The 15,006-nt window shown below is 34.4% G+C and overlaps 1 protein-coding gene across 3 annotated transcripts in view; it reads right to left on the reverse strand.

Annotated features, from left to right (window-relative positions):
• LOC149803593 (ras-GEF domain-containing family member 1B-like) overlaps window positions 1-15,006 on the reverse strand; it is a 189,056-nt gene that overhangs the window by 36,097 nt on the left and 137,953 nt on the right. For all 3 annotated transcript variants that reach the window (XM_089953336.1, XM_089953337.1, XM_089953338.1), the window contains 5 exons: window positions 11,739-11,828; window positions 5,734-5,811; window positions 4,331-4,378; window positions 3,948-3,991; window positions 2,065-2,206 (listed from right to left, as the gene is read on the reverse strand). In XM_089953336.1, coding sequence (XP_089809462.1) covers window positions 2,065-2,206; window positions 3,948-3,991; window positions 4,331-4,378; window positions 5,734-5,811; window positions 11,739-11,828 — 402 coding nt within the window. The remainder of the gene's footprint in view (window positions 1-2,064; window positions 2,207-3,947; window positions 3,992-4,330; window positions 4,379-5,733; window positions 5,812-11,738; window positions 11,829-15,006) is intronic.

Consider the following 15,006-nt stretch of genomic DNA (forward strand, 5'->3'; position numbering starts at 1 on the left):
AGTAAATATTAGCTTTAGTTTCCGATCGCTTACTACACTAACTCTCCTGGCTGTGACTGACTGACCCTCACCCCCTTGCAAAAAATCCTGCAGGCGCCCATGTCCATAAGCTCTGTTATCGTGATTACAATAACTACTGGTGTTTATTAACAAATGGACAAAGAACTTCACAGACCATACCTTTAAATATTATCGTTACTTAGTTCTCCTTATTAAGTCTGTCACCATAAGAAAACACCACATGCATTTTAAAATGAGTTCTGAAGACCTTCAATGTTTCTAATTACATCTCAGTACATGCTAAAGTGAAGACCACAGGCCCTTGGTCAGCTAGTCTTGTTGTTTCATTAGTCATACAAACATAAAATATAAAAACCTAGTCATTTTCTATCGTAAATATGAAAGTCATGGACTCCATTAAATTGATTCATATATATACATATACTATCTTTTAATTACTATTTGTTCTGTTTTGACTTGGATATAATTAACATTTTATTGCAAATCTATTCTACAATATAACTCACTATTATCTTTATTGGTGAATTCGAATAATAAGTAATACATGTGATCGCCTGTCCTTATAACATCTGCTGTATGGACAATGACTTCAATGGCACATTGACAGATTTTCATTTCCCTAAAGACAGCCTTATTTCCCTACTGGCAGCCTTGCTGATTTGACCTCTTCTGTCAATTCTTGCACTCAATCTGGTTTCAACTGGAATAACCCAAAGCGCTAAGCATGTTTAATTGCCATGTAAATAACACTGCATAGCCACGTGGCTGTTGTGACAATGTACATCGTAATTAAAACAAGAATGAATTGTTGATTTAATTGTGTTTATTGATAATGGAATATAGTAGGGTTGTAATACACGAGGATTTTCACAATCGTCAGGTAACAGTTTTTTTTCTCTTTGCAAACACTACAAATAAAAAAAACTGAATAAATATGATCTTTTACACTGACAATATTGTTTTGCATCTCTCTCTAACATACTCGCGTGCTCGCATGCATAAACTAAAATGTGATTTCAAGTTCTTTATTTTTATTGCAATTTGATAATGAAATTATTGTTGCTGTACAAATACAAGTTGCACTTAATTTCTTGACAATGTGGTCTCATATCACTGCGTACAATTTACCAATAAATAATACCCATAACTAATACATGTTAAAACCATCTTCCTCATTTTGCCAACATTACACAACATAACGGTACATATGTACGCTCTAAATGCAGGTGAGCTTGCACAGAGACATAAACCTCTCTCTCATTCACTAACAACAACAAAAATCTTTGAGTGCTTTTATTTTTATTGTAATTAGATTCTTGAGAGTAGAATGACACAGGAAATATATGTTTACTTTGTACATTTGTACTGTTAGGTTGTTGAATAGTGTGTGTTCTGTAGAACTTGTTCAGGTACAATCTCTTTATTTTTTGTACAGTCAGTACCACCAAATGCTAATTATTTATTTTACATATAATTTTTCGTACACTGCAATTAATAATTATTTTTCGTGTGAAAAATAACATGAAGTACAGTAAATGGGCTTTTTTCAGTAACAGTTGCAGATCAGCATCATTTGAAAGGCCCTCAAGATGATTTCTATCAAATTAGGTTAACTTCTTTTGACAAGTTATTCAAAAGGATTTATATGAATTTGGTCTGTTTATGTAACAGCAGCCACATCTGAAATTGAACTAGCACCATTTGTATTCATTTAAACATACACAGATAATTTTCGTGGTTGAAAATTAGCTTTTGTCCCTGAAAAAGCCATGGAGTTTCAAGGTGAAATATATGAATTAGGTTCACTAAATCAGGACCAAATGTCTTTTATGGAATGCATAAATGTACAGAAATTTTGTAGCATGGTATCATAATTTAATGCCTGATTTTCAGACATAAGGCTGGATAAATTCTTTTCAATTTTTCTTACAGATATATTTCAATTAAAGCTAACATACAAGCCTGACTCTCTTCAACAGTACAAAAGCCAAATTTGTACTGACACTAAGGAAAACTGATTCCCTTATTAAAAAAACATGTTACCTTATTCAGAAGATTTTGTGTGATTGTGGTGATGTCTCGTCTAAGTTCTGGGTACACCCGTACCACTCGCTGGGAAATCTCGCTCAGGTGCTGCATCATTCGTTCATCACGAAAATCATAGGGGAACATCTCAGTCCACTCACTGCAACACAAAACAGAATACACTCTAAAATCTGTCAAGTTCAACGTGGTTAGAAGCAAGCAATTTAACAATAGCATATAATGCAAAAATAATGTGTGAATGCTTCTCTGGGGCCTTTATCATGCAAAGGGATAACAATATCAGGATAATGCAGAAAAAACAACAAAGTCTATTCTCAGTCATACATTACCATGCTTTGCCACAAAAATAAAACTCCTTAGATCAATTCTAGACATCAATACTACAGACAACTAGGTTTGGGATGATTTCTAGATCAAAGCAATAATGAATAGCAATACAAATATCACACAATATACCCATCTCATGACCTTTTCATTACAAATAACGTTGATACTTGAACTAAGGACTTGACTAATGCATGATATGGTGTTGACCTGGTTAATGTTTCATGTAAATATTTGTTGTGGATCATTACAATATTGAAAAAAGAATGAAGTTACTGGTTAACATTATCCATTGTTTCAACCTTGACCTAAATGCAGTCAGTCAGACTGTGAATATGTATGACACTGTCAAGACACATAACAGACTTAAGATTCATTAAAATATTTTCATTGGTTTAGAAGTTAAACCACTATTGAGGTGGTGTTTGTGAAGGTGTTTTATCTATGGTGGCCAGATCTCCTAGGAAATCTGCAACATTTGTATAAATCTGAAAAACTGAGGCTTTTACCTAGGTTATTTAATGTCAAGACTGGTCAAATTCCATGGAGCAATTTTTGAGTACAAGTCATTGAAAGTTTTTTTAAATATTATTTTTAGTAACAGTGGCCAAATTTGAAAGTGGATCAGCATACAGTATATATGTAATTTGAAAAAAATTGGTAAGATCTACATGCCATGATGTTCTTTTCTCCATGACATATGATCAAAATCTGTTCAGTGGCTTTAGAGACGTTGTTTAAAACTTTAGTATTTTCACTTTGGGAGACCATATTTGATGGTTCATCAGCATCATATGTACAAATTTAAAAGAACTTTATACCAGGATGCTCTGGGCCTAGCTTGGTTGAAATTAATCAGCGGGTCTGAGAAGATGCTGAACATAGCCTTGTTGATAGATGACAGGCTCTTCTATAACAGTGGCCATGTAAGCAGTTCCGAAATTGTTGACAAGCAAATTCTGAACAATGGACACATGACCATACCCTAAGCTTAAAAGATGTATATTTCTGTTCCATCAAGTTTTCTCAAAATATCTTGTGTCGAAAGAAATATTTAAAAAAAATAACTGACTCAAAGTTTATTCTAAAATTAATCAACCAGAATGAGCTGCCCATTTTCTACCCACAACTCAACTTTAACCAAGTGCGGCCCCGAGTGGCCGAGTGGTCTAAAGCGCTCTTCGTTACGGATCACTGCCATCTCACCTCTGTCTGCGGCGGTTCGAGTCTAAGATTCAGCCAATGTGAGCATGTGAGAAAGCTTGCCAGTAGCTTCTCGTGGGTCAGTGGTTCTTTCCGGGGTTTTCCGGGTTCTAACTCCACCATTAATACTTGCCGCCATGTATAGCCTATCATGCTGAAAAATGGCGTTAAACCCGACAACAACAACAACAACAACTTTAACCAAGTCAGATTTACCCATTATATTGCAAAACAAGTTATTAAACAGAGGACATTTCACACGTTGTACATGTGACTGAAATAGCAGTTTAGATCGATTTGCAATGTGCCCCAATTCTAGTTTATGAGAGTGACTCGTTTTCAATGATACTTACCTGAGCAATTGTATGATATTCTCACCAAACTTTCCAAGTTTCTCCTGAAATAGAGGAAGTAAAGATTACATACACAACTACAATACACAGGGGCTATCAATCAAATTCAGATATATTTATAAAAATAATTTTTAAAAAATTGTGACAAACATTACTATATTCCTTGAGAGGAAATAACATCGAAGATATTCTAAATTTAAATGTTCTCAACTCATAATACACTGACCCTACATCAAGATGAAGTCACGTAGAATACTATAACAAGGATAATCTTCAGAACACATGGTAGATATCATAATCAACTTCAATAATTATGAAACTATACGTTTTAGTGAGCATCTTTTGATAGGGTACTTGATGAAGGTTTCAAATAGCAATTTTACCTTTTGGACATTGTCTGCACCATTCAAATTCTGTTGGAATGTACACACCTGTAATACAAGAACTTAATAGATGTTATCTGCATCAGACTGACATCCCAATGATAAAACCATTTTGCAGCTATTAAGCTTTATAGTTCCATTCATGAACGCATCATAAATTTCCAGCAACAGTATCTCAAAGGGACTGATGTGATTTTGGCCAAGACAAAATTTGAATAAATTCACAAGAAGTCTGCTTCTTTACTGATTTTATTCTTTAATAACTGCCAAGTATTTAAGCCATCTCCCATATTCCGGAGAAACTACAACATAAACCTCTCCCTTGATAACTTAAGAGGGACAAGATCCATGAATATTGAGCATGACATAAGCAAAGATACATGATAGCAACTTGCTAACAGTTGGAAATAAAGGGGTACATGAAAATTATAATTGTCCAACACAAATATTCATGCAATGGACTTCAATATCTAACGATATTAAATATGAAGGAATCAATTAATGTCAATAAACTTAAATGATCAAGGTGACATGCAGCATTCACAAATTCATGCATCAGTAATGTTGCTGCTGCTTCTCTCTCATTATCAGAACACATGTCAATCTATTGCAATCAAATACCAACGAATTAAAGCTTCAAAGGCAGGAATAACTGTGGAGCTAAACCCATCAACATGTTTGCAGTGACTGGTTAATTCCTAATTAAAGCTATTTTAATCTTGTAAATTATATTTCTTACTCAAATTTGCATTATTTTATGATGTTGATTCCAAATTAACTAGAAATAATCAGTTTTTAACAATAAAATAAGTGATACATTGATTTTTAAAATGAAATAAATATTTGACTATTGCCGTCAATGGGTCTCCATTTTCATTTAGGACCATTAGACCAATGGATAAATAGGCATGTAAAGTTTCATGGCAATCCTTTCAATAATTTTGGAGACATAATGATAACAAACTTGTGCTAATGGGTGGATGAATGCCAGGCCTGCACAAAAACTCTTCTGCTCTCTGACCTTAGGAGTCAAAAGGAGATTAAACAAGAAAAGCATGTGAAGTCTTCCAGATAATGAGACTGAAAAACCCCTCTAATTAAGCCATATTCTTTTTATCCCTTGTGATGTATTTATTAACTTGTAATGAGATCATTTGTGTTAATATGAATTAAAACAGTTTATGACCAACTGTTAAATTTCTTAACATTTGTGTGAGTAATAAATAACACATCAATTAATTTTAAGTATACACAGTTATGATATCATTTAAAGTTATTAAAATAAAGAGACATGAAAGAGACATGAAAATAAAGAGACATGAACAACACAAATCAAGCACTTATACATACTCTATTTTATGAACATGTTTATATTGTACTGTAATGGTTGTTGTTCAACCCACCTGACAAACTTCTGCCAGAAGGTCATGTGGTCTTATAAATAGGCGAGAACTCAACAGAAAGATGAACACATAGGTCCTCTGAAAAAAGATTAAAAAAATCAAAATTGTTAAAAGAGAACATAAATTATACATGTCATATAATTACTTTAAATTTAAAAGTAGTAATATATAAGGGTTGGACAAAAAATGCTTTTTTATAGGTCATCTACAGCACATACTGATTTATAGCTGAAATCAACTGCTTTTGAAAATTAAAAGATAATTTTTTAAAAAAATTTACAAAATGAGAAAAAAAGAATTATTTTTTTTACATGCATGATGAAGTAATTGGATTTAAAAGACAAACGTGTACAAAAACAAGCTGTTCATTGAATACCTTATTGTGTTAATCTTCAGAGTTCAAGGTCAAATGTAGAAGGTTATAAGGGGATTTATACGTAATAAAGTGATCAATGGTGGTCAACGATGTCTTAACTTAAATGTCTTTGATTTAAAATTGGCCAACCTTTGGCACAGGTTAGAAAAAAAAAAGAAGAGACCAATCTGAAAATGATTTCATTTCTGTCACTTGTGTGACAAGTTGTAAATGAATGCTAAAGAAATCTTGAAGGTCGAGTTATTGTACCTTTTGGCAAACGGAATCATACTGTCCCCAAACACTTTTAATTTGTAGTGAGGAATATGTTACAATCATGAGTTTTGTACCTAGCAATAAACAGCCAAGAAACTGATATAAAACAGCATCATTCCTGACCAGTACTAACGAATCTTGTCTGACAAGGGCAATTTTCCAACTTCACTTCAGGGATTTTATTTCTACATCCTTTGGTTTATTGCTAATTATTTCAGAATCAACAAGAAAGTGAAACTCAATCCTGAACATAAAATCTGAGCTGTATTCCCTACACTTACAAACTAACCACTGTTAATTATACAACTGAAGGTCCTGTCTTTACTGGATGGGCTATGATAATTACCATGCACACTGAAGGCCCTATCACTACTGGATGGGCTATGATAATTGCCATGCACAATGAAGGCCCCATCTTTACTGGATGGGCTATGCCAAATGACATGCATAATGAAAGCCCCATCTTTACTGGATGGGCTATGCCAATTGACATGTGCAATGAAGGCCCTATCTTTACTGGATGGGCTATGCCAATTGACATGCGCAATGAAGGCCCTGTCTTTACTGGATGAGCTATGATAACTGCCACGCACACTGAAGGCCCTATCTTTACTAGATGGGCTATGCCAATTGCCATGTGCAACGAAGGCCCTATCTTTACTGGATGGGCTATGCCAATTGACATGTGCAATGAAGGCCCTATCTTTACTGGATGGCCTATGCCAATTGACATGTGCAATGAAGGCCTATCTTTACTGGATGGGTTATGCTAATTGCTATACATGTGCACTGAAGGCCCCCTCTTTACTGGATGGGCTATTTGTGGCTCAGAATGGGATAAAAGTAGTTTTCACATCCAACTTCAAGCTGGTACCAGGCCCTGCTGAGTATATACGGCAGGTTACAAATCAGGCAGATGTGACTGAAGAAATAATGACCTCATGCCACAATGTCTTAAACCTTATAGACTAACTTTGTAATATGGCTACTAAGTTTAGACAGAGTTAATTGAAGACGATGTCGCATGAGGACAAGCTGTCAGGGGCCCACAACTCTTCTTATGCCAGTATATATCTCTCTTGATAACTTCTGAATTACACATCCCAAAACATGGACTGCACAGCAGTATTAGCTAGGGTGCAAGTTAACGATGGACCCCTGAAATATTAAAATTGGGATGGACATCAGCAGTATAAAGAGAGGAGAAAGCAGTTTCAGTGGCTGAATACTTGTTTAATATCTGGATGGGAAAACTTGTCAATAAATAGCTTTTCTAACACAGTTCTTCACTTTTTTGTATAAATTACCTTTATTTTCTACCTATGCAATCTCTGAAAGATTGTTTAAAACATTTACTCCAAGTAGTCACACCACACATGACATGTGCAACAGAACCATGAATTTAAGGTCACAATGAAATATCAACCAAGCTGTAATTTGTCATGCCCTTCCCCAGTCATATGCAATGGAAAGGTATCACCTAGCCTTGGCATCAGTCTGAATTCCGATAGAACGATATCTGACCATAACGAGAGGGGAGTAATGATCAATTCCTAGTAGAATAATGGACAGAAAATTTAGGTTGCTTCTCTGTTTATTTTAATAGGGGAAATAGCTCCACTGACATGTACACTGATGTATACAGTGACATTACCACATACCTACTGATACAAGTATCTACGTATCTACCTGCTTACGTATCCACCTATCCACACAAAGTTTGAGGGCCGGAAAGAGGCAAGACTGTAAAGAAGTTGAAGGAGAAAAACAAAAGTGTAGAAGGACCGAGACAAACAACCACCACAGTGAAGTCGGAGTGAACCGGAATACACAGGTTATGAAGTTGTACAAGGCAATGACTTTGATTGCTCGATTCTATGATGAACCAATTCTATCATTTAAACAGATCAGCTATTTATATAAATATATTTGTGTTTTGAAATTCGGTGAAAGATTTATTTAAAAAAGAAGTGTATCTCCCTAATGTAATGTATTATCAAAGTTGTTTATGTAAGTGATTAAATTCTTTTGTTTTTCCATGTACGGGGGCTCATGTCATTCTGCTATATATACCTGCTCAGATCTCTGTTTATTCCACCTATGCGTTCCACACTTTATATTAATATTTACTTGATCCGGGCAATAACACCGAGGGCAATCATCTCCTAGATAACGAGAACCGAATAAGGCAGACACTTTGTAACAAGGTACAATCCGCCAATTAACCCACCCCCACAAGGTGGGCATCCACACTCCTGAAATTTCATATACATGTATTTTTCTTGCACATAAAACATATTGTTTCTTCTTAAAAGCAAAGGTTTATCATTTTGTGGGAAGAGATTGTGTATGAATTTTAATAAAAAGCCATTGTGGCAAGACTCCAGAAATTGTAAAATTTCACTAATTTCTTGAAATTTTGTGCCAAAATAAACATAGAAAATATGGATATCTGAAACCATGAATGGGTCTTTTGAGAACTTTCAACTTAGTTTACTGTTGAAAGATATCAGCTCATAAATTTTAATCTTGTTATTAATGATCCATGAACAATAAAGACAACAAGTCTTCTTTGTGTTTGTCTTCAATGCATTCTGTATACACTCGTTTCTCAAACAATATCAGACATATATTTGTCCTTTAAACTGCATGCCAAACCAAGCACCAAACAATGTGATGGTTGATAAAAGATTTTCACCTGAATTCATAGATAAATTAATTTATGTGCATTGCTGATCATGAAAGTCACTTGCAGAGCTTAAACTTGTTTAAATTATGTGGCAACAACATCAAAAAGTACAAGTTGCTAACATGTGCATGTGGCTTCGCCTTGTTGTTAAATACAATTAGTTAACCAGTGAACAATGTCATCCATTCGCTACAAAAATGACCCCATGGTTGATTGACAATTATTTTTGCTGCAGTTGTTCAAACAAATTGGAATAAAAGTGTTAATCAGTGGACATTTACAATGGATAACAGTACAGCTTTTGCTGTTAAAAGAAAATTGAAGTCTGGTCAGGATTAAGTCCAGTGTTAATCAATCACAATTAGCAATGTTCAAATTCTTTGAGGAATATGACTGACTATGCCAAGGGTAAACATGACAGTAACAGAAAGCAGCTGAAAATCAATAAGTTTTTCATAAAAAAATAAAACATTATGAGTTGCACATGTGAACCGTTTATTGACCTTGGGACATACTGAACCGTAAATTTGCTTCACCTTTCATTATGTAATTATGTTATTTTTCCATTGAATTCAGAAACATAATAATCTGTGACAAAATTACTGAACATTTAAATCGGTGTGCATATTTTAGATGGATTTACATGCATGGTGGATAAACTGTATCTGGGACAAAATTACTGAGCATTTAAATCGGTGTGCATATTTTCGATGGATTTACATTTATGGTGGATAAATTGTATAAGATTGGCACTGAGTACATGGTGCTGATGGTCTCAATTCATGTTATACATTAGACTTGTATATATATATATATAAACAGTATACACATACATGTACCTAAGGGTGGTTCTCTGAATAAAGTAAAATATTATATATACAATCTGTTTTCACAAGATGTGAATTTCTTATTTAATTAATGTGCTGTGATTTGAAATGGCAACAGAGACAATGAACTATTTTCGTGCCCGCTTTAATATCCCACTCCACCCATTTCGGGCCATTGTTTTTCTGGTACATGCATAATTTTCTTTAGCTAGTTGACTTGGTTATCACATGGTTTGGTACATAACACTGTCAAGTTCTATGGACTCTGACCATCGTGTTATAGCAGGGCACACTGTGAAGCATCTGGTCATGCTACAGTTAGGGAGTGGTGTTATGTATTACATATATACATAGGGTTTAACAGAACATCGGCACAAATGCTGGCTATATGGTGCCAATTACAAGTTCTTATAATATGTAAAGATAAAGAACTGGAAAACTTTAGGAAGATAAACTCTTCTGAATAAATGTAAACACACAGTACTAAAGACAGCAGGTGAAAGGTAAAGATGTTAAAAATCTTTAAAAGTTGTATAAAATTAAAGATAAAGGTAATAAATATAAGATGATCAAAGTATATCATTGAAATTCCGAGTATAAACTAAATCACCTGAAAACGAGGAAGATAGTTTTGGTATATAATAATAATGTTTCTTTATCTGGTTCAGATTTTTAAAAAACTTCTGTATCTGGAAGTATGCCTGATTAGATACTTTAATGGTATACTGAAAACTAAATTCATTTGTCAGAGATAAAGTGATGATTGATATACCTCAACAATGTGAAGGAGGAGTCCAAATCCCATAGTGTGTATTGGATCAAAGATTGACTGGTATTAGATCTGCAAGCTCGTAAGGTAGTTTACCTTAAAATCTTTAGTATTTACTGGTAACCATAACCACCTGTAAGGTAGTTTACCTTAAAATCTTTAGTATTTACTGGTAACCATAACCAACTGTAAGGTAGTTTACCTTAAAATCTATACACTGTGTATGGTAATTTGGCAGAGCTTGAGAATGCAATTTCTGGCAGGTTTGGTTAAACCCTGTGGAATATGGCAAATATCACTTGTACAATGGAAGTGTATACCACTCCTGGTTTTAGGGAGCAGTGTACTTGCCATTTAAACTTTCATGTGATCTATGGCAGCAGTGGTTGATCTAAAATGCATTGAAGTAACATACACACATATAAATGCATGTTAATACCAACATACAACTCCTTCCACTAGAATGAGATGACTCCAGTCCAAACTTCACTCAAAGACTGGGTGGGGTGGGGGTGGGGTGGGGTGTGTGCTGATATTGTGTTAGTGTCCAACAAAGAGGTGGAGGAGAGAAACTGACAGGCTAGACATGATAGGTGTCAGTTACCTATGCCTGGTAATAACTGACAACAGTCTAACAACAGGTTCATTGTAAGTGACAGTAGTAACAATTAAGGAATCTCCTGCCTCATGATAATAACCATGTCATATGGGAGACACTTTTAATGAGAAATATACTGTCTAGTCTCATTCCTGTTATTTCTACTTATCTGGTTTGTGTTTTGAATATGAACACAATCAAGACCAAGTTGCAAACAATTCAATATTTTTCACTGGAATAAGTGTGGCATCAAAAAAATAGGCACTGCACTGTTTTGCACAAGAAATACTACAAAATATTCAACAATACAGTTACAACAACAGGAAAACTCTTGTTATGCACAATTGTTTTCTGATGCTAATTGGCAGGATATTCGCTCTTGCATTAACACTGTTTAAGAATTTCCCTGCTTCCCTAATTGCTAGTCTGACATTAGAAATTGTCTGTAATTTATTGATTAATAACAGGAAGGAGAGGAAATAAATACTTACATCAGGATTGTACTCTTTAGTAGGTACAAGGTGCTGGATAAGGGCTTCTATGGAGCCTGACACCAGGTACCCATCACGTAATATCAGAGCCTGAAAAGAAGGCATGTCATCATTAATTACCAGATAAAGACTGCAATTTGATATTTATCACCAAAATTATACCTTGATTAAACTTTTTTAAAGTATTGATAAAATGGTATTATAAAAGTTCCTATCTTTCAAATAGGTTTGCATTAAATTGTAAAGAATATTTGCACTTGATATGGATTAGTATGACAATGAAGCAGGGGATGACTTTATTAAAGACAGATTTTTCCATTGGCCATCAGGCATGCTCATATGAAAATGACCTGGCCCATTAGAAAGTCAACTGGCCCTACTGTTAAAATAAAAATGAAGACTTTAGAAAATGTAACTGGCAATACAGGCCTGGGACTGTCAGTAACTGGCCCTCCCTAAAACACACAGGCCACAGGGCAGTGAATAAATGGACTCCTGCTAATGCCTCTGCCAATAATATTCAACCGAAAGTGCATAGTTTTATGTACAAAAATATGTGTGTGTGAATGATGTGTGATTTGAATTTTTTAACATAGCTTTTAACAATTTTTCAGTCATATCGCTACAATGTCTGCAATGTGGCAGTTTATAGTGATGTCTAGCACTGGGGAATCATGTACCATGATGTCCCACCCAGTCACATTATCCTGACACCAGGCCAACCAGTCCTAACACTAACCTCTTAATGCTGAGTGCCAAGCAAGGCAGCTGTTAGCACCATATTTGTAAGTGTTTAATATGACTCGGCCGGGGATCGAACCCATGACCTCTCGGATCCTATACGATGCCTAGGTCTTCTTAATGTAAAGTCTTATAACAAATCTGGTCTCACTGAAGAAATGAGCAGAAAGAAAATTCTTATTTGTTTTTAATCCATCAACATTTTCAACTGGCTAATGAATACTTTCATATCAAGAGTACAATATCAATATCAGTCCATTTTTATTCCATTCAAAATGCAGTGTAAAACAGCTTAAATGTAATACTGTTATGCATTCTGATCCACTGTTTTGCCTGTTTAATGATTATTTATGTCTGCAATTTGTACAAATTTAGCAATTCCATGATGATTTGTAAATTTTTTTTAAAAATCCACATTAACCCCTGGTGATGAGTTTATGTGGCAGGAAGTAGCAGCCTACTGCTGAGCTCTGTAGTGTCAAGGTCATGTAAGATACACTGAAGTGGGTGGTATTACAGAAAGGTAGACAGATGTAGCTCTACAATGATACCAGATAATCTGGAATTTCTATTTGCACTACAAAATACAGAGGGAAAAACCTCATTTTTTGGACCCGATTTTTTTTCTGCCCAAAATTCACCTGTGGTCAGAATCCGATTTTGTGTCCGGTTTTTAGACTTTTTGATCTCAGATCTAAGGCAGAACCAGTATTAACTGCAAACAGACAGATGAACCTTTGCAAAAAGTAGGATAAGATAGGCATTTGGAATAAAGAGTGGTCTCGATATGAAAATAATGGGTCCGTTAAGCTAAAAAAAAGAAAAAGAAACCTTTACCCTGTTTATGCACGAGCCAAACAGCCAATGAAAAACGATGTTTCTAACACAACTAGGCATTAGGCTATTGGAAATCACCTGGAAGTTGGTGTTTTAGGATGTATTCAGAAATAGCTTTCAAAATGTGTTTCCTACTCGAATTTCAAACTAAAACAACAAAAACCTCCAGGGGTTAATGTGTTAAGAGTACAATATCAATATCAGTCCATTTTATTCCATTCAAAAAGCAGTGTACAACTGCTTAAATGTAATATTTTTATACAGTCTAATCCACTGTTTTGCCTGTTTAATATTATTTATGTCTGCAATTATATTGCAAACTAAAGATTCCCATCAAATCTTACACATGAAACTAAGGCATGAATGAAATTCCATCCATCTGAAGTTCAATCACAAGGAAATAATTATCTTTAGAAGTTTACTAGATGATTGCTAGTGAAAGTACACAAGATTATTTCACATTTTGGACTGAAAATGTAGTAAGAGAGGTGGGTGTACCTCGATAACTGTATTTTTATGAATCAACTGAGAACATTATTAATTTCACGTAGTTCAAATGAATATTTCTTTGTTTTTATGTTATTTGGCTCAAAGATTTAGCAAAATAACTGTTTGTAAGGTGCACCTGTTTTGAACATCACAAATTCCAACCTCAATATACACAATTCTTGCTATAGGTATGTGCATACAATTTTGCTGGAAGAATGAAGTCACTTTGCCCTCATCTTGCAGGGAGAAAGAAGTCATTTTGCCCTAATCTTGCAGGGAGAAAAAAGTCACTTTGCCCTAAAACTGAAGTACAGCTTGGACCCCAATGAGTGGAAACTAATTATAATGCACCAGAAAAGCAAAGTTCTAAGTCAAACTGGGTTTGTAGCTTCATGAAATTTTCTTGAAACATGGCGAGCATTAACTTGACATAGGTCTCGATGGAATACTTCACACATCAAATTTGGCTTGAATACATGATAGACTGAAGAAAAATATTGAGAATAAGTGAAATCAGTGATGCAACATAATGTTATGTGATAGGGTGAGACAAACATATAAAATATATGCACCATCCCTATATATATATATATATATATATATATATATATATATATATATATATATATATATATATATATATATATATATATGAATAAAAAGAAGATTGGAAATATTTCCACTTGAATGAACATGTATATTTGTGAATGATACACAAGTTTGGGGTGTGCCCCAAGAAATGGCTGATTAATGAACTACTTCTTTTGAAAAAGTTGCTAAGCATGATACATATCAGTTGTATAAGTTGCATTTGTAATTCCAAACCACACGTATTTTCTGATGTGATATTAATATATCATGACATTTTCAATGAAGTAAAATAATGCCAAGAATTTAAATCAGTTACAGAAAAACAAGAGTACCAATGATGCTACAATATTTAACTGCCCAAAGTTTACTAGTTCTCAAAATCAATAAACCTCTTTCCTAACCAACATGGAAGTAATCAACAACCTATAGTGAAAGTAAATGGTTAAAAACTCAAATTTCTGTGCTGTAACCATTTTTCTTTTGGTCACAGTGATCTTAAAACCTTTGACCTTTTGTGACCAAAACCAACAAGTTTATATTTTTATTACCCCAAGTGCAAACCATCCACAAAGTTTGGTCTATGTCTGTGATGCAGAACTGTTATTGTGCA

The sequence above is a fragment of the Sinohyriopsis cumingii genome, chromosome 3, assembly GCF_028554795.1.
Source record: "Sinohyriopsis cumingii isolate HCF-2022 chromosome 3, ASM2855479v2, whole genome shotgun sequence".
Lineage (NCBI taxonomy): Eukaryota > Metazoa > Mollusca > Bivalvia > Unionida > Unionidae > Sinohyriopsis > Sinohyriopsis cumingii.